The sequence below is a fragment of the Talpa europaea genome, assembly GCF_964194135.1.
Source record: "Talpa europaea genome assembly, chromosome: 12".
NCBI lineage: Eukaryota > Metazoa > Chordata > Mammalia > Eulipotyphla > Talpidae > Talpa > Talpa europaea.
The window spans coordinates 58,644,190-58,665,548 of NC_140079.1; the positions used below are offsets into that span (position 1 = coordinate 58,644,190).

General features: G+C 33.7%; 1 protein-coding gene across 1 annotated transcript in view; it reads left to right on the plus strand.

Annotated features, from left to right (window-relative positions):
- Window positions 1-21,359, plus strand: part of COP1 (COP1 E3 ubiquitin ligase) — a gene marked incomplete at both ends in the record, with an annotated part of 171,437 nt that overhangs the window by 45,786 nt on the left and 104,292 nt on the right. Inside the window, 3 exons of the mRNA XM_084250064.1 lie at window positions 6,678-6,737; window positions 7,598-7,674; window positions 18,044-18,101. Coding sequence (XP_084106190.1) covers window positions 6,678-6,737; window positions 7,598-7,674; window positions 18,044-18,101 — 195 coding nt within the window. The remainder of the gene's footprint in view (window positions 1-6,677; window positions 6,738-7,597; window positions 7,675-18,043; window positions 18,102-21,359) is intronic.

A 21,359-nucleotide genomic window follows, 5' to 3' on the forward strand; every position in this document is an offset into this window, starting at 1 on the left:
AATTTTATTATTATTTACTGTATTTTTGAATATATTTGTATAGGTTTTTTTTTTTTTTTTTAAAGATTTATTTATTTATTTATACAAGCACTGGGTACAGTCAGAAGCGCAGGAGGGTGAGAGAATTCAGCAGAGCCAGAGCAGGGAGCAGAGCAGCCAGAAGGACCGAAGTACACTGCTGAGGGGAGCAGCGGGTGGCAGGAGAGGTCCGCGTGCCATGTGGGACCCTCACCCGGCGGCCGGGGATCGAACCTGCACTGCAGAGGCTGTGGGCAGCTTCGCAGCCCAGGGCTCAACCGCTGTGCCACGGAGGAGGCCCTGTATAGGTTTTTTTTTAAGTGTTGCTCTAGGAGTTTCATTATACATTCATAACAATCATAATCTTATGGTGTTGACCTTTGCTTTTGAACAAGTCATTGTAATATTACCCCATCATACAGTTTGTTGCTGTTGTTGGGGTTTTTTTTTTTTGGTCCTGTTTCCTTCTCAATTTTAAATGCCATAGGAATATTGAAATAAGCTTTATAATCAAGTCTGTTATTTTAGGAGTTAGGTATTAAGTGTGTGTTGTTTTATAGGATGGTGGAATGGATGGTAAAGCTTTAGTTTGCCTTTCATATGCTAAATTTGCTTTACTTTTGGTAGCAACTCTTACAGAGTGTGTGTGTGTTTAAAGACTTTTTTTTTTTTTTAATAGAGGCATGCTTTTATTTATTTATTTGTTTTGTTTTGTTTATACATGCACTGGGTACAGTCAGAAGCACGGGAGGGTGGGAGAAGTCACCAGAGCCAGAGCGGAGAGCAGAGCAGGCAGAAGGACCGAAGTACACTGCTGAGGGGAGCAGCGGGCGGCAGGAGAGGTCTCCGCGCCATGTGGGACCCTCCTCCGGTGGCCGGGGAGCAGCCGGGGATCGAACCGGTGCTGCAGAGGCCGCGGGCAGCCTCGCAACCCAGCGCTCAACCGCTGCGCCACCGGGGAGGCCCCATATACCTTTTGCCTTTACATGTGCGTGGCCTCCCACATTATTAAAATCCCTTAATAAAGGTTATGTTAGTTATGTTTATGAACCACATTGGTACGTCATAATTACTCAAAGCCCATGATATATACTTTAGGGTTCTCTTGCTTTTGTATATTCTTTGAGTTTGGGGAGATATATAATGACATGTATCCATTTATTATAATATATGGAATAGTTTCACTGTCCTAAAATTCCTCTTTGTTTCACCTATTCATCTCTTCCCACACCTGCAACTCCTGGGAACTGTTGACTTTCATTATCTCTATTGTTTTTTCTTTTCTAGAATGGAATCATGCCATATATAACCTTTCAAATTGTCTTTTTTTATTTAGTAATATGCATTTAAGATTTCTGTTTCTTTTCATGATTTGAAACCTCATTTCCTCTTGACTCTGAATGATATTCTATTGTCTGGATGTACTGCTCTGTATCCATTCAGCTACTGGAAGACATTTTGTTTTTTCCAAGTGTTGGTAGTTAGGAATAAATATGCTATAAATGTGTTTATGTTTATGCTATAAATGTGTGTGGAAATACATTTTCAAGTCCCTAATGTAAATACCAGGAAGTATGAATATTAGGTCATATGGTAGAGTATGTTTAATTTTTTAAGAAACTGACAAACTTTCTTCCAAAATGGCAGTACCGTTTTTTCATTCCCCCCAACAATGAATGAAAATTCCTTTTGCTCCATCCTTGTCAGCATTTGGTACTCTCAGTGTACTGGATTTTAGAGGCTCTATTAGTGGCATTTCATTGTAGTTTTAATGTACATTAAATTTTGCTACTTTTTTTTTTAAGCTAATATTTTTTTATGAGAGTTTTAATATTGTTTAGTTTTGAATGTGTTAGATGATTTGAAGTTTCTTGGCAGCTGTAATTTATAATAATTATATTAGCTTCTAACAAAGAAAAATAAGGTACCGAGTATAATACTTTAGAATATTTTTATCAAATCATGAGTAAAGATCAAATAAATGAGTACTTCCTGGATGAAAGCTAATATCAATAAATGGGATTCTTTATTTTTGAATTCTTCTGAGATGTTTCAAATTTAAATGTTTCTTTAAATTTTCATTGGGTGTTGGCACAGTGTGTTGTGTTCAGAGAGTGCTTGATATTGATGTGCTTTAGTTTACGACTGGGCTCCAAAGTCACATTTCTCTACTTTATGTGCTTTATGTTTACTATTATGTTTCATAGCTCTCAAATTCATGATGGTATTAAGTAAGGCAAATTTAACCAGGAGGTGTCTGTTCATTCCCAATTTGTGATCAATTTTCATTGATTCCAGAGTTCATCTTTGTGGATTTTTTTCTCACATCTGTGAACTATTCTAGGATTTTTGAGTCATGCTTTTAATTTAGATTCTGTCCAGGTTGTGAAACATGTTTCAGGCTGAATTTAATCTATTTCTTCTTTCCACCTCTCTTAAATGTTTTTTTTTTTTTTCCTTTTTGTCTTCTATTTCATAGTACTATAATGTCTTGCATTGATACCTGAAAAGAAAACATATGCTTCCTTTATCACTGTACTCCATACTCTGGCGACCGAATGTGTGGGCGATTTTCCCACACCAAGCTATGTTCTGTGATTCTCTGCAGACACAACTGAGTGTCCTACAGTTCAATTCAGTTCTGACACACTACCCAGAATTAGCATCAGATTTCACAGTCCCACAAGATTAAGATGCCACTGCACATAGTAACCATAAGTTTGGATTGTTACCTACACTTTCTTGATTGTCCAGCTATAAATCAGAGGTTCCCACTACTCTCTTCTTGGGCTTGATAAATTTCTAGAATGGCTCACAAAACATAGAAAAAAAAGGTTACTGACCAGTATACCAGTTAATTATAAAAGAATGCTATTTAGAAATAACCACATGGAAGGGATGCAAAAGGCAAGGTATGTGGGAAAGGGCACAGAATTTCTGTGACCTCTCTAGGTGTGACACCCTCCTAGTATCTCCATGTGTTCACCACTCTAGAAGTGCTTCGAATCCCTTAAATTAGATTTTTAAATTTTTATTTTGTTTCAGATGAAGTCTTATTACATAGGTGTGATTGGTCATTGGTGATTCACCTCATTTTCCAGACCCTTTCCCTTCCTTGGACATTTGTGGGTGGAGTTGCAAGTTACAACCCTCAAATCCCAAGTTTTGATAAATTCCAAATTCCAAGTTGATTTCTTGGAAACCAGGTCTTATCTGGAAGTTTTATGGCATCCCTCAACCATGAGCTATCATGTCACCTTACAGAAAGACACATATCATCAAGATTTGCAGGAGTTGTGACCAGGAGCCTGAATGTAGGCCAAATATATATATCTTATTATAAATCACATATCACAACATCCTAATAATTTATAGCTCCAAACACCTTCAGATTTTCATTTTGAAATGTAAATACCTCAAATCTTAATGTGTTTTTTTAAGTACTTACCATTTCTCCAGTCTTCTTAAAAACTTTATTGATAACTTTTCAGACTTTTCATGTAGGTTACATCAGTTTGTTTTATACTCTCTTTATTTATTAGGGTAGCACTTATATCTTAGCTTTTTGATTTTAAATTGGAGCATATGAAATTGCTGTTTTTGGATGTTTATTAAAATGGTTTGAATATTGGCAGTTCTAGTTCACTTTGTAGCAGCCTCCATATATAATAGATGTGTTATGCAACAAAAGCTTTGGAATACTATAAGGATGGAACATTATTATCAGGGAGTAGGGCATTAGACTTTAATACTTTTTTAAAAAGATTTATTTGTTTATGCATACAATAGCTGGGGTACAGGCCAGAGATGCGGGAGGTGAGAAGATTCACCAGAGACAGAGTGGGGAACAGAACAGGCAGATTGACTGAAATACACTGCTAAGGGGAGCATCGGGTGTGACAGGAGAAGTCTGCCACACCATGTGGGAATCTCCCTGGCCAGCCGGGAATAGAACCCTCACTGCAGAGGCTGTGGATAGCTTCACAGCACTGTGCTCAACCCGCTGCGCCACCGGGGAGGCCCTAAATGTGTATTTTTAAAGCAGTCATTCTAAAGACCCCTCAGCATATGTTTTAAGTAAAGATTTAGAGAATAGAGAGTTTTAAGGTTGTTAAATAATAGTGGTTTGCTGAATTGAAAGTTAAGATCACTAGAGTTGAAAATGCCTGTGAGCCAAAAAGGAAAAAGCTTTAGTGATGGTGGAAAATAACTGGGATGTATATAAGTGCTTAAAATCAGTATTTGATCACTTAGAATGAGCCAGACTAGAGAGGTTTTTTTTTCTTCAAAATTTTATTGACTTGCCGTTCATTTACAAAAACAAGTTTGGGAGTATAGTTTCACACTTGAACATGTGCATATATTTCATTCACCGTCTACCAAACCTCCAGTGCCAGTATACTATTACATTCCCTCCCCTATCTCCACTTTCCTCCCTGTGTATTCCTTCTGATAACCACTTTATTTTTCAGAGTCTTAGATTAATTTTGGTTACATTTTACAGTTTGTTTACTTTAGTTGTTTATATTCCATATGTGAGCAAAACTGCGTGGTAGTTGTCTTTCACTTTCTGATTTATTTCACTTAGCATAATTACCTCAAGATCCATTCATATTGTCCATATCCCTCCATATTTAATTTTTTTAATGACTGAGTAGTATTCCTTTGGGTGTATATACTTCAATCTCTTTATCGAATCATCTGTTAATGGATATTTAGGTACTGGCTATTAGAGTGACCCTTTTGTTAGAGTGGAAGACCATTGGAAATGACTAGGAAATACAAAAGTGGTAAGTTCCCTCTTGTTCTGTGAAACCTATGGCATGAGAAATTTATCAGTTGACGTGCATTTATTTGAAAGAGTTCCAAGATGTACTGTTTGAGGAAGAACAAGTTTTCAATTATGAGTATTGTGTGAATAATTTTAGGGTGAAGAAAAATTTATTAAAGGAGATGGATGAGTTGAAAACATTGGACAGTGTTAATCACTGTTCTTATATACTCCTACATCCGCCCATGCACACACACAGTCTTCCCTCTTGGTTTGGGGCTATGGCTTTCTTCATTTTAATAGTCAGCATGGGACTGTTCCTGCCTTTGCCTGTAGCTCAAACATTGGTGTCCTCTACCTTGTTTTTGTTCTTATCTATTCTGATATTACTGGGTGACATTGGGTGATTTCATTAAATGTTATAATTTTAGATTTATTGTTCCCCTTTCTCATAACTTTTATGCCTTTGTATTTTTTATACTGCTTATTCTGTCTTTCCTTACTCTTCCATCTGGCAAAAGTTTATTATTTTTTCAAGGTTCACACTTTAATTTCAGGTCTAATTTTAGCTATCCAGTTGCCCTTCCCCCTAAGTTTTCCAGCTAGGTTAGGAGTACTCTGTTACCTTCATTTTCTGTGCATACCATATCACAATGTTCACTATGATATTTCATCTGTTGGTTCACTTGTCATCTTAGGTAGACTGAGTTCTATGAGAGCAAGGGTTATAGTTTTCTAAATGTTCTTCCTATTTCTTGGCAAAATGCTCACTATTGGTAATATTTGAATTAATCAGTTACTTCTATTATCAACTATGTATACATCTTGCCGCAGAAGTGAGGGTGTGTGCTAAAGTTAATACACCTTAAATGTCTGTTTACCCTTACCAGTATTAAAGAATGAAAATTAAACAATAAGGTATTATTTTCAAGAAGTAATATAGCTTACTGGTTAATTGCATGAGTTTTGGAACAAGAAACCTACCTTGATTTGTACTCTAGTTCTGCTACTGACTTGATGGTGATCTTGGGAAAATCATTTAATCTTCCTGCACTTTTCCTACTGTGTAATAATACCTGTTTCATACCTGCAATAAATATTAAGTAAATACTCATTATTGTTATTTTACATTTTAATCATTTGGTTCAGTAAATTGGGTTAGAGTAATATAGTGACATATAGATGGTGGTAGGCATTTAAGTTGATGTAGTGTTTCTGAAAAGAAGTTTTATATAGTGAAGATTTTCTGACTTTTGATCAAATAATTCCATTTTTAATAATCTTTTAATAAAATTTGGAGTACAGACTCATGGACCAGAATTATTTACCATCATTTGCAAACAATTTAAATCTCTAGTGAGAGGGGAATGTTTAAAGATATTGATACTAAAATATTTGCATTTTAATGATACTGGAAAAGGTTATGATGTAGTTAGATAGCAAAGGTAAACATTCTCTTAAATATGTTAACATATTAAGAGAAAAATGTTGTTTTGAACTTATGATTACTTTGGAGTGAAGGCTCTAACCTGAGACTAATTTTATTTCTAAAATGGAACATGCTGCCATTTATTGAGGTAATTTGAATTTCCTTAGATACGTTTTTTTGGTAAGTCACATTGTCAATGTTCAGCTTTCATCTTTTTATTATAAAATCAACCCTTGTATGAAAGAAGTACATATTGTATTTTCTAAAATATTAAGTCTTTACATTTGCGTTTTTAACATGGGAATTTCCAGATCTTTTTTGCCTATGTTTTTTCACCCCTACAGTTTACCATTATGCCCAGTTTCTTAGAAATCATCTTCCAAAAGTAAAGCTATTTTATCATTGTGATGGTGCCATTATGGTTTGGTTTAGGCTTTTGTTCTTTTTTTTTATCAACAGCAACTGGAACAGATTCAGAAGGAGCTAAGTGTTTTAGAAGAGGATATTAAAAGAGTGGAAGTAAGATACCAAGAATTTCTCACATCTCTAGCAATTTTTCAGTTTTATAAAATTGTTACTTTTCCCTTTAAATTGTTGCATTAAATTTATGGGATTGGTCTCTGTTATATAGAAAGTAACAGATGTTGCTTTAATTTTAATTGAGAGTGCATTTTTGTAGAAAAAATTCTGAGCACTTTCTCTTGATGGTAAAATGTATTCCAATTTGTTTTCACAGTGTTTTATTGGCATAATTATTCTCAGGTAAATTGGAAAAAAAATTTAATTTTCTGATTTTAGAGAGTTGAACCTAATTATCCAGTTACCACAATGTCATGTTTAATATTTAGCAATAGGTTTTCACCTGGATTAGTTAGTGATTAGATATTTCACTATTCTCACAATGTTCTCTCTCTCTCTTTTTTTTTTTTAAAGATTGATTTATTTATACAAGCACTGGGTACAGGCCAGAGGCACGGGAGGGTGAGATAATCCACCAGAGACAGAGCAGGGAGCAGAACAGGCAAAAGGACCGAAACACACTGCTGAGGGGAACAGTGGGTGGGACAGGAGAGGTCTGCTGCACCATGTGGGAATCTCCCTGGCCAGCTGGGAATTGAACCGGTGCCCCGGAGGCTGCAGACAGCTTCACAGTTTCTTGTTCTTTAAGAACATATATTGTAGAAAAGGCTTGTCTTCTAACTTTTAAGTTTTATGTTCTTTTTATATCTGTGGAATGGAATCCTTAGGAAATTTGGATGTTGATACCAAAAGGGACAGATAAAAACTTGGGATTAGAAAGGAATATACTATATCTCATTTTGATTTAAACATCATTTGCTTTGGTGTGTCTACTATAACTCAAATAATTGTGCTTTCAGGAAATGAGCGGCTTATATTCTCCTGTCTGTGAGGATAGCACGGTGCCTCAATTTGAAGCTCCTTCTCCTTCACACAGGTACAAAGCTTCACACTTAAAATTGCTTAGGATTTATGTTACAAAGTGCACATATGGTACTAGTCCTTGTGAGCATTTTCCATGTAATATACAAAACCCTTGAGAAATTACTTTTGGTGGTGATCTAGAAATGAAATTTAGATAGCCCATCTGTTTCCTTAATGCTTTAAATTTTCATGCCAGGAACAGTTAGTGAGTAGAATATTATCATATAATGAATTTACTCTTGAACTAAAAGTTTGGTGAATTTCTTGAAATGATAGTAGCTTTTCAATTAAAGTCAGATAACACTAAAATCTATCATTTAAGAACATGAAATGGTAATATTAAAGGAAAATTTTATGAAGTACAACCGTTAGCTTTTCTTGGTCTGGTAACTCTTCCCAGACTTAAAGTAATTCTGTTAGTTTAGATCTCCCTGGTATTTTCTTTCAATTCCCTTTATAAATTTCATTAAAATTTCCTTTCTATATACTCTATTAATATATTGACACAGAAAGGGACTGATGAAAACTTCAGACTGCATTAGGTTATTAGATAGCTAGAATAGATTATTTTACTCATAACTTTCCTACATTTTAGATTTGTAATAGTAACTAGCCTAACTCAGTAAATATTTTTGAAAATACTAAAGAATGTCTGTGGTTTCTTCTAGCTCCACAGTTCTATTTTGATGAAATACACTTTACCTAAAATTTGAGTGTGAACTTTTATGCTTGAAATATTCAAAGTAAGAGCAGTTTTATGTTTTTAACTTTTAAAATCCAATTTGGGATAATGCTTCAGTGGAAATTTTTCAGAGAAATAGTTTTAGGATAATATGTAGTTACCAGACAGTTTAGTGCCAGGACAAGAGATTACACTAATCTTCAGAACCCGTGTCAGTTCATAAAGCTATTATAGGTCTAGTTTGGTATAAAATGCGGGGAGAACATTTCTGGAAGGTTTGATATTTTTCCCAAGAATTATTTTATGGAGAATTTTTGTGAATGCCAATTTATTCTGGCATGACTTTAGCAGTATATTCAGCTTTCCTCCATATTCTTTCTATTTTCTTTAAAACACTGGGAATTATTTAGTCTGTGGGATATTATCTTTAAGCTTAGCATGGTATACATGGGGTCTTTTTTTTTTTAATTGGGGTCTTTCTTAATGGAATGTTTATTATGTGAGTGCATGAAGGCAAGCAGAAGTTGTCATAAGAAAAAAAATAAACTGAGAATTTTCATTGTTATATACCTCTTTGCTTAATGTTAGCATTTACATATCTGTCCTGTTGAGGTCTTTGTTAAATAGTCTCTCACAGTTGACTTTTATTATCATGTTACTTAAATAGTACATTTTAAAAAATTGTCTCTATTTGTCAAATGCCTCTGATATGCTGGGTACTATTCTAGCTGTGGAGTCTAGCTCGGAAGGACCTGTCCTTTTAGAGCTTACTCTTTAGGATGTGTATGTGTAGAGATTATCACAAATACTATTGATACATAAGTAATTATGTATGTAATAGTAGTACATAACATCTAAGCAGTACCATAGGAAGAAAAAAATAGGCATACTAGGAGTTTGCAAGAAGATTTTATTTTAGTTTGGATAGTCATGCTTCTCCGAGAGTTAGTAATATTTAAACTGTGTAAATATGTGAAGTATAAATGTGATGGGAAGTCATGAAAGAGTTTTGAGTAGGATCTGATTAGATTTTAGTATACTTGCTGGCGTTTCCTTATAGAGAATAGGGAATCTGTTTCTTCTCCCTGCCACTGGAAGCTGGGTGGAGAAATGATGATTTGGGTTAGCATTTTTTTTGTTTTTTGGTAGAAGAGAAAGGAAATGGTTGTGTTGTAAAATAAAGTACCATATCTTAAAAAAGATACAGGATTTCATGAAGTCTATGAAAACATTGTTTGAGATTTGCTTAGTTTGTATGCAGTTGAGATTCTGGCAGAGTGAGCCTGATTAGCAACTGATAAAGGGAAAATGGGCACACATGATATTTTTGTCAAAAGAATATATTTTTTTAAAACAAGTAGTTTGACTATTATTCAGGGCTTGAGAGAGTTATTTGGAAATAATTCTGTAGCTCTTAAATACCCTCAAACAGTGACCCTTAAGATTAAGATGTGAAGGGCCTCCCCGGTGGCGCAGCGGTTGAGTGCTGGGCTGCGAACTGCCCGCGGCCTTTGCGGCGCCGGTTTGATCCCCGGCTGCTCCCCGGCCACCGGAGGAGGGTCCCACATGGCGCGCAGACCTCTCCTGCCGCCTGTTGCTCCCCTCAGCAGTGTACTTCGGTCCTTCTGCCTGCTCTGCTCCCTGCTCTGGCTCTGGTGAATTCTCTCACCCTCCCGCGCTTCTGACTGTACCCAGTGCATGTATAAACCAACCAACCAACCAACCAAATAAATAAATAAATAAAACATGCCTCTATTAAAAAAAAAGATTAAGATGTGAAATTAAACATACTAGGGAGGTTATATTATGCTATCAATATTTGACTTTAAGAGATGGCCTGCAGTTAAAATTATAATTCCCTCCCCACCCTTTATACTTATTGCCTTTGTTATTAAATGCCATACAGTTATGCTTTTATTCTTTGTTGTGCCATATTGGTCTCTCCTTTAAGCAGGTTTACTTTAAAAAGTCTTCTGTAGATTATTTTCATAATGAGGACTTTCATGTATAAGGTCATTGAATCCTTTACATAGATTCTGGGTTTATATTTATATTCTTTTATGTTTAGTGAAAAGAAAAACAAAAGACAAAAAAACAATGTTAACTCTTCCTCTTCCAGCCCCCCATCCCTGCCAGTTTTATTTACTGTTGACCACAATTAGCTGTTAATTGTCATATTTTGTTAGATCTTTCCTTGCTGCCTTGTTTAAACCCTCATTATCTCATAGATTCTAGCATTGGCCTTTTAACTATCCTCTTAAAGTGTACTGCCAGAAATTTGATCGTGTTTCTTTCATGCTTAAAATCTTTCACATGTAAATTGGTTTAGATACAACTCTTCTGCATGGTCTTCCACCTGAACCCTGCCCTGCTGTGTTTGTGTTTTAGAATTGATCCCTTAAATCAGATGTTAGTATATTTTTGCTTATACTGCTCCTTTTGTCTAGAAAACTTCTGGATTCATCTCGTAAGTGGCTTTTCTTCACCCACTTAAGAATTCAACCAAGGGTAAATGTTCTCTGGTCTTTCTGACACACCATTTCCCTCATAAGTGAAGGGGAAAGGAAAGGAAAAGATAGAATTAATCACTGGTTTTTTTTTTTAAGATTTCTACTTATTTTGTTCTTGCTTCCGTACTTTACATACTCAGTTATGTGTAGTTTCCTTGCTTTACTGCAATTCTGTGAATATTGCGTTTTTGTTACATTCCCATGTTTTTATATGAGCATTTATACATGATTGGGCTTAATAATGTGTTTTTGAATAAAATGTGCTAGACTATGTATCATTTTATTTTTATTGTTTATGAAACTAAAAAAAAAAATAAGAATACATTACTATCAGCCAGGTTTCATTGGGATGGGGTTGGAGTTGAGTGTGGCTATTTCTTTGAAAACTGAGTTGAGTTTTTGTTTAAACAGCCTTCATACCATGCAAATTTCTCATTTTAGAATTGGTTCAAACCACAGATTGCTGCTCTGAGGGCCTTACTATTCTGCTTTAGATGCTGAGGAAGATAGTCTCCACAGTTCTTAATTTTCATTTTATTGTTGCATGTGTAGTTTGTTGCAAATATAGTTTGCACTTTATTGTTGCATAGCTGCTTGTATCAAATTGTAAATGACAATGGTAGGCAATCACAAACTTTTTTACTTGTTGACAAATGGAATTGGTCCTTTTATCTGAGTACTATTCTGAAAACATGTGATCCAATCCATTATTCTAGAGTATCATTAATATACTAGCATTTTAAACTTTTTAGCTCAAATGTAAAAATTTAAGTAATGAAACATTTTGGTCATATTTTCTAATTGACGATGAAAGTGATGATTTTGTTTAGATTAAAATATATTTAGGCCCAAACACTTTAATTCTAAAATTTAGTTTTTTGTCTTTTTCAAGACTTTACCACTAGCTTTGCTTTTAAATTTTTAAATGCTTTCATAGTTGTGGGTTTTGTCTTTGCAGTTATTATCTCATTATTGCTTTATTCTTTATTTTCACTCAAGTGTTTTAGAATTTTCAGTTTTTAATCTCTTACCTCTGTGCTTTCAGAACCTCAAAGAACTTAGTTCCAAGATAATTAATTCAAACTTCTTTTTCTGTTTAGGATGGTTAGTCTTTAATATGACCCGGATAGATGTGTATTAAATTTGCAGAATGACTCTTGTTTTTCCTATCATGTAACAGTATATAAATATAGTAAAAATAGAAAAAAAAATTTTTTGATCTAGACTCTAATCTTTAAAATGCCTTTACCAGTAATAAATTTTCTATTGTTCATAAATTTAATTCATTTTTAAAAGAGATATGCATAACTTTAAATTCTGAATTGCTTATTCAAAGTTTTTGTGCTATAGAATGAGATTTAGAAATAAAATATATGATTAAGATAATATTGATAAGACTTTTGTATAAGACACTTTTATTTAAATTCTTGACCAGCTATCTTTGAGATTTCATTTGTGTTTCCTATCATTTTTGCAAAGGTTCAGATTAGTAAAAATGTAGGTACAAGAAGAGAATAACAAGGGGTTGCGTAATGAATTATTTAAATATTACTAAGAATGTATACATGGGGTAGTATGTTATTATCTTGTGAGCTTGTACATTATATAATTTGAGTTCAAATTTTAGGAACTTGATATTGCATAAGGGGTCCTGAATTAGATAAAGAAATTTTTTATCTTACTCACGTGATTATCTAATTACACTGCCCCAGTCATTAAAAAAAATTTGTACATGTGGGTAAAGGGGCAGGTGGTGGTTAGGGATGGTATAGCAAATGAAAATAGATCCATCTTCTGTTTTCTTGCACATTGGGTCCTGGACTGGCTTGTGACCTATGACCAGTATAGTTTCTCAGTGGCTCCTTTTTCACATATGAGTTCTTAGTACTTTTTGGTAATTATTATTGGTTCAACTGCTTTATTTTACTTGAGAAGATAACTTCTTTTAAATGTAGGAATTGAAATATTTTGTGGTCAAGTCTCATTTAATCTTTACATATTTATCTCTTAATTTATTATATATTTTAATATCTGAAGAGTTTTAATATAACCTTTGTGTCCCTTATTCAAAAAGAAAAATAGTGGCAATATAGGAAATTTTCATACACAGACTGACACTTTGCCTCCAAGATTAAGTGGTTACAATCAAGTCTTAAAAAGTATGTTACACTAGCATGAGGACTTTTGAACATAAATGATGTTTTGCTGTATTTTAATAAAGTACCTACACAGTGGGAGAGATAGTAAAATCAGTTAATTGTTTTATTGTTGGGAGCACTAAGGTTATTTGTCTTAATGCTGACCCTCTGGCATGCAAAGGAGATAAACTTGAAGCCATAGGCAATGGAGGACATTAGACAAACAGGGAATTTTAAAGTTGAGCTGAAACAAAAGGACATTTGAAACACAGAAAATGAATCCTTGGCAATGCAGTGGAAGGTACTCTTGGTATGTCTTTAATACTCCTTAAATTGATAGATTATAGAAATATAGTAAGTTATGAAACTTGAGATAATGTAATTTCCTTTATTTAGAATATTTGAAGAATTTATTCTTTTAGTCATTCAGCCACTTTTTGGAGGTGTATGAGGCATGTATAAAACACTGTTTTAGGCACTGGGAATATTGTAAATATGTAATATTATAAATATAACAGACTGTCTCGACTCTGCCCTTATGGCTACATAGCCATAGGATGGAAAATAAAGTATTCTGGCAAATCTGCTTTTTTCAAAGAAAAGTTATGTCATGATTTTTCTGACAACCCAATAGTTTGTTCTTTGAAGAATAAATTTAATTTTTCTTTTTCCTAGAAGTGGTAGATATGTTCTATGCAGCTCAATATTTTTATTATTGAAATAACTATTCATTCTTCAAGCAGACAAACCTGTATGATTGTGGGAAATCTTAAGGGAGTCAGCAGTATTTCAGAATGTAGTGTTCTGTCTAGTCCCACTCTTATCCCCAACTTTAGAAAGGCAACACAGTACAAATCAAGCATACTAATATTTCAACTTTGAAAACATTAATGTTCACAGCCAGTGAGATCTAAATTATATCAAATCTGTTCAGCTCAGGTTCTACATTCAGATAAGTTTCAGCATTCTAGGTTTTAGGAATTGAGGTCTTATATAATATTTTTGAACCCATTATTTTAAAAAGTCAAACTTATATTGCTAAAAAAGACCATTATAATGATCAGTGTTTGTTTATAAAAATTTGTATAAAATTTGTTGTAAATTAGCTTGATGAAATTCAAATACCATGAAACAAGTAATAATACTATATCTAAAGAGTCTTTTTAAGAAAAAAAATTGATGTTAGTTTCAATTGGATTTTGCATCAAAATCAGAAAATTCCTGCTTTTCTAGGGAGAACTAATTTCACTTGCAAAAGTTCTGTGTATTAGGTGCTGTTTTTTAATTTACACATTTTATACTCAGCCTTAGAAAAATGCAGTGTATAGGGTTTTATATTTTCATTTTACAGATGAGGAAATTGAGTCAGCAAGATGAAGTATATTTGCCTAGCATGACACAGTTAGTGGCATAAGCAGTATTCTAATCCAGGCATCCTTTCTCCAGATCCTTTAAATCCCTGTGAAAGAATTTTGGAAATCATAAGAGAGCTGAGAATAAAACATTGAAAAGAAGGTAATGGAAACCTTTGTTTCAAAAATGGCAGGGCGGTAATTCTTAAAGAAAACATTGTTTTGATAGTCTTACAAAAAGATTCTGGAATTACACAGTCTGGGTTCAAATTTCATATAATTTTATCAGCAATTTGACTTTAAACCTCAGTTTTCTCATCTGTAAAATAAGGATAACAATACCTGTCTTGACTAATAGATACTACATATAAAGAGATGAAAATAATTCCTGGCACATAGTGAGTACCCTATCTATGTTAGATACTGCTGTTACTGTTGTTAGTAGAAAAATTAGTCACATTCATTTTTGGATAATATGTCTAAATAGTTGGGGTCAAATATTAAAAGGGTTTGTGAAATTAGAAAGGAATAAATGAACGCAGAGACAATTTCTAGTATTTCTTGAGGTGTCTGCAAATTTTGGGTCATTAGAATTTTTGTTGTTTAGTAAATGAAATTCATCATCAATTTGAAATTCAGTATTTCAATTCTTAAATAAAGGAATGGTGAATAATACCATACACTGATGTAGCAGTGTAAAAGTTTTATGTTAAGTAACTGATAGAAAAGCACTGTTCTGAGAAAAGCGAGTAATTTAGTTCTGATCCTTTGGTAATACTAGGGATTATGCCTTGGTCGAAAGGGAATAAAATATAGTGACAAACTTTATTGCTTTAAAAAATGAAAATAATATTTGGTTGTAATTATCATTATTAAAATTTATTTCACATTTTCATGTTGCATGTTGTTTTGTATGTTTTGTTCTGAAGAGCTGGTTCAATAAATTTATGTAGGATACTGGAAAAGAACAGATTTTGGATATAGGCCCACATAGTTTATTAAATGTAGAAAGTATATTATTTTCTCCTAAGTTTATACTAATGAAAAAGCACATTCAGTTCCCTTATTTAGGAACCTCATTTATTTTCTTTACGTTCAGCCTTAAATGATCTCAGTATACTTTATTTTGCTCATAGGTTAATAAAACTTAATTTAATTAGCTAATTTACTTAAAAAGTGAATCACCCTTTTCAAATAAAAGTTCAGTCTAAATCTAGTCATCTTAATTTATTTGAAGCTTTATTGACAGTTATTTGAAATATATTGGTGATTATCTTTCATATTTATAGATTGCTCTGTTTCACTTTTCTTCTCACGTATGTCTATGAAGTAGGTTGGGCTAATCTTGAGAAATGTAAATGATAATAGTCTCTAAGGTTTGTGAGGTTTAGATTGTTTAGGTCAATGCCTTATGTAGCTGTTACTGTTACTATTTTGTTATTACTGTTATTATCCCTTTATGATTGTGGCTAACTCAGAGTTAAGAAGTAGTACCAGCACTGGAATCTAAGGACCCAGCCCAGTAATATTGTCTTTTGATCACACACATACACACACATTTTAAAAAAGAATCACAGGGTTTTATTTTTCAGGTTCCTTCTGTTGCAGTTCTGTATGCATTAGTCTTTATTAGTGAATAAGGTAAGGATCCTATATAAAATACATTTCAAACCTGCAGTCATTTTTATTAAAATGTTATTTAAAGCCTACAACTTCAATATTGTCAGTAAACTGGTGAGCATTTTTAACATATTTGAGTTGTGTTATTTCACTGATACACACACACACACACACACACACACAGAGTTCAGGTTTGCAATCAAGGAAAATGGAATTACAATAGCTTTTAAAAATAATATGTAGAAACTGCTCTATTATAGTGACCTTTAATATATAACTACACAATTTTATTAATGTTCATGTAAGTGCTAGGGAATTGGGTTTCACTAATTAAAGGAACAGAGAGATTTTGAATGCATGGCATCACCTCATTTTAGCCCTAGATGGAGTATTTGGGAAATAGCGTGTGAATTTGTACCTAGTATGTGAATCTGTGCAAGGAAGGTGAACATTGGTTATATTTTATTCAAGTAAACCCATTCAAAGATTATGTTGATTCTTTGATTTGTAGTGTAAATGCTCAGATGGCTGAGTCTTACTGTACAAACAGGGACAAAATGAAGTAAGATCTATTAATATGTGTTCCTTTTAAGACTACTCTAAGGAAAGTTCCATCTGATTTATTATGTTTTGGAGAATGTAAGGTAATATATTATTGACTAATTTTATTAGGAAAGAGTAAATTGATCCATTAATTATCTTTTTTTGGCATTGAATTAAGAACAGACACACTTAAATCTCACCTTTCATCACAGACATAATAGATGGGAAAACTAGAGGTCAAATAAGATCAATAACTTATCCAGTTGTTTATTTGCTGGGGAGTAAAATTCAAACCTACACTATCTCTTAAGAGTTCCTCTCGTGAAGGGTCATTTTAATCCACAATTGCTTAAATTTTGTTAGGGTAAACAAGAATATAAGCATATTTATGGCAGAAATGGGGAAGATTTTTTTCAAAAACTATCAGTTTATTGATTATATATGTTATGCTATTTTTCAGATGTTAATAGTCTTCATAGGCTATTTTATTTCAAGGTAGGGGAGAAAGAGAAAAGATGATAAGATAGAAATGGTAGGGTAGAACTAATAGGAAGCAAAAGATGGATTTCTGGAAAATCTTTTAGGATAAGGTGGGAATGCCTAGAGGATCTAACCCTATGTACCATGCAGAAAGCAAATTATGGTTGCAGAGAAAACCAGGATATAGGTTTCAGAAAGATTGTTGGTATTTTACTATTTATTCCATTCCTTTGATAGTTTTCTTTCACTTAATATGATTATAATATTTTGGAGTTGGAAGGGACTCATAGCCTCCACTTACCTCATTTTGCAGAGAAGGAAACCTACAAGGTAGTTTGTAAGCTATGGAAGCACATAGCTCTTTCATGGTATAGCAGGATCTTTTAGCCATAGCTTTTGATTTCATGCTAATGCTCTTGTCTCAATACTGTTAAGTCCTCTTTTCCTTAAAAGAGTTCCAGACAACTTATTTACTGATCTGAAAACAAAACTAAAGCAAATACATCTATGTGTACACCTGCTTTTTGTGATTACTCTCTACTTATATTCTTTCATAGTGTATACATTTAATGTGGTGGGGTAAAGGGTTTATTGTTTAAGTACTGCCTTTTTTTGTTTATGGACTATACACTTATTTGATATATATTTTTAAAAGCAATCAAAATATTTTTAAGAATGACATACACTGAATTTGTATGTGATGTATTATAGATTTACTTTTTTATTTTAAAGATTTATTTATGCATACAAGAGCTGGGGTACAGGCCAGAGATGCGGGGGGTGACAGGATCCATCAGAGACAGAGTGGGGAACAGAACATGCAGATTGACTGAAATACACTGCTGAGGGGAGCAGCGGGCGAGACAGGAGAGGTCTGTCTTGCCATGGGTTTCTCCCTGGCCGGCCGGGGATTGAACTCGTGCTGCAGAGGCTGTGGATTGCTTCATAGTGCAGTGCTTAGCCCCTTGTGCCACCAGGGAGGTCCTATTATAGATTTACTTTTTCTCTTATTAATGTAAACGCTAAAATCATTTTTCTCTCTCTCTTCATTTTACAGTAGTATTATTGATTCCACAGAATACAGCCAGCCTCCAGGTTTCAGTGGCAGTTCTCAGGTAAATGTTAACATTATGTGTTTAGGGTACCATGAAAATAATTACCAGGTTGTAAAATTGTAGATTGGTTTACTGGAATGTACTGTCATAAAAATAGCTGTTTTGAATGTTGGAACAATGACTAAAACTTAAATAACTGATGTAAAATCAGCTAATATTAAGTTGAAACATATCTTAAGTATTTAAAGAGCATATGAAATTAGAGAAGGAAATTTAATATGAGCCTAACACCTGTAAGTTGTTTCTAATACCCTCTTACTAAGATACTTCTCTTAGGGTCATGAAGACTCATACCTATAGTATAAACTTCCTTGCAATGAGCAATAAATAAAACTTGTTCAGCTACAGGGGTATTCCTATTAGTCTTTTACTTCAGGGCATTGGCAAGCCCTACATAGCAAAAGAATTTTATTATTGTCATTGATTAATAATACTGATATAGAACTTACAGCAAATTGTATGAACTTAAAAACAATAGAAAAATTGAATGGGGAAAAAATTCAAAATAGTGGGGTTTTTTTTGTTTATTTTTGAAATTTTGAAAGGATTATTTAACTACAATGTAAGTGATTTCTTATTTGATACAGTATACTGAGCCAATGTATTAATGTTTCTCCAACTTCTGCCCTCAAGAGATACCATTGTGAGTGATATTGCTATCTTCACCCTGAAAACTTAAAAGAATTTATGTAAGATTAAAAAAAAAATACCTAGGAAGCTGCCTAACATGTAAGTCACTGTATGCAGAGGAAAAACATGTCTAAAGATGAAATAGTCTGGGTTTCCCAGGAGACTCCCATCTTAACATCTGCTGGAGGACAAGGATGTTGATGAGGAAGAAATCCTACCAGTGTTTATGAGATAGAACTGATAGGACATATTATGCTGAAGGGCTTCCCCTTCATTTCTTTTTTTTTTTTTTTTTAAGATTTTATTTATTTATACATGCAAGCACTGGGTACAGTCAGAAGTTCGGGAGGGTGAGAGAATTCACCAGAGTCAGAGTGGGGAGCAGAGCAGGCAGAAGGACCGAAGTACACTGCTGAGGGGAGCAGCGGGCAGCAGGAGAGGTCTACAGGCCATGTTGGACCCTCCTCCGGTGGCCGGGGAGCAGCAGGGGATCGAACTGGTGCTGCAGAGGCTGCGGGCAGCTTCGCAACCCAGCGCTCAACTGCTGCGCCACCGGGCAGGCCCTCCCCTTCATTTCTATTTCTGCTCTTTAGAAGAGACAGATCTAAAACATACACAGAAAAGACTGACAGAGTGTAGAGGTTTGTTGTGACTGGATAGGAATGAGCAAAGGGAAGAAAGTAGAAATGAGGTAGAAAAACATAATAGAGGCAAGCTGGTCTGTAACATTCTCAGGCTATTGTAACACTGGATTTTTCTTTGAGTGATCACTTAAACCTGATTTAATAGGTATGTGTCTCATTTTACACTTTGCATCAAAAATTAACTTTATTAAGTATAGTCTTCTTTAAAGCCCAGATCTGTTTCTATGAGAGTATGTGTTTTAACAGTTGTTTTTTTTTTTTTTTTTTTTTTTTTTTTTTGCATTTAGTCATTCATCTTGTATGGATTACTTTCTGTGTAATAATTAGGCTCTCTTTCTGCATTGTTTTATTTATGAAATTAGTGTGAGAGTAAAGGGCACTTATATGTTGAAAATTTTGCAAATTTCAGTTGACATGCAGAACACTTTCAACTTCATTTAGAGTAAGGCTCTCAGTGAAATTGATAGTCAACTTTGCTTATGGTAATAATGGTATCTTTCACTATACAGACATTAATTTTATTTAATCTTTTGAAGATATCATTGCTTTTGTATTTTTGGCCATTAATTTACATTAAGTATGTGAGATGAAATATTCAGTTTTAAGGCTTTCTTTTCTATTTTCATTTAATTGCATTCATTGGGAATCACTTTTGTTAATTTTATAAAGGTTTTTCATAATTTACAGGCTGCCACTAAATGATCTTTTTCTATAATCAAGTTTAATTTAATTAATTATCTCATAGTATGCCTGTTAACTTTTTACCATTATGTGAGAAGATTTTCACTTTTCCATTGATCAAATAAGATATTTATATGCTTCTGCTTTTGCTGTGGTAAAATTTAATTATCTTTGAGTTTGAAAAGTGTAGCCAGTTTTCTTTACAGCTAATCTAGATAAACATAACTGATAAACATTTCCTTTTGATTTCTGGCATATTAATATATCCTACTTACAGATCTTATTCTGAGTTTCTGTTCAGTCTGTTGATTGACCTTGTGAATTATCTGCAGCCAGTTTGTTCTTAAAACATTTATTCCTTTGGGGCCTCCATGGTGGTGCAGTGGGTTAAGACACAGCACTGTGAAGCTATCTGAAGCCACTGCAGCACGATTTGATCCCCAGTCAGGGAAGTGACCCACATGGTGCAGCAGACCTCTCCTGTCTTGCCTGCTGCTCTCCTCAGCAGTGTATTTCAGTCAGTCTGCCTGTTCTGCTCCCCACTCTGTCTCTGGTGAATCCTCTCACCCCCTGTACCTCTGGCCTATATCCCAGCTTTTATATGCATAAATAAATAAATCTTTCCAAAAAACCCATTTATTCCCTTGTAGTTAATGTATTCCTATTCATTCATATTAATGTTGTATGTGACTTTAATAATTAAACTTCTAAATAATAGTGAACCAGGTGAAATATATTTACTAGCAACTATGAAGCAACCTAGTATCTGATGGCTTTATTGATTGTACTAGGACTTTGAATAAACTCAAGAAAAGCTAAGAATAAATGTTAGTAGAATAATTGTGAAAATGAATATGCTATAAAAGCTGGAAACCAAATCAAATTGTTTTTGATCGATTGCTTTATGTCATAAAACACATGCGTGTTTTATCTACTGATAACAGTACATGGCCAATTTTTATAAAAAATTCCATACATGCTTAAGAAAAATATGTTTCTAATTGAGTACAGTGTTCCCTATGTATTTTATTAATTCATACTTTGAAGGTTTGGTTATGTCTATAGTAATGTTACTGATATAATTTCTCTGTTGATTTCATGAGGTTTATTTTTAAAAATCCACTCACTCACTATTTTAGTGTTTCCATTTACATTTATTAGGATAACTGATGAAGTTTAACTCTTATTTACTCCTTAGTGCATCTTATTTGTCTGACTTTTTGAATTTTTCTCTTTATGTTTTTATCCCCCCTCCACTCTCTACTGACTTATATGTTGTTGTGCAGTGTACTTATAATACCGC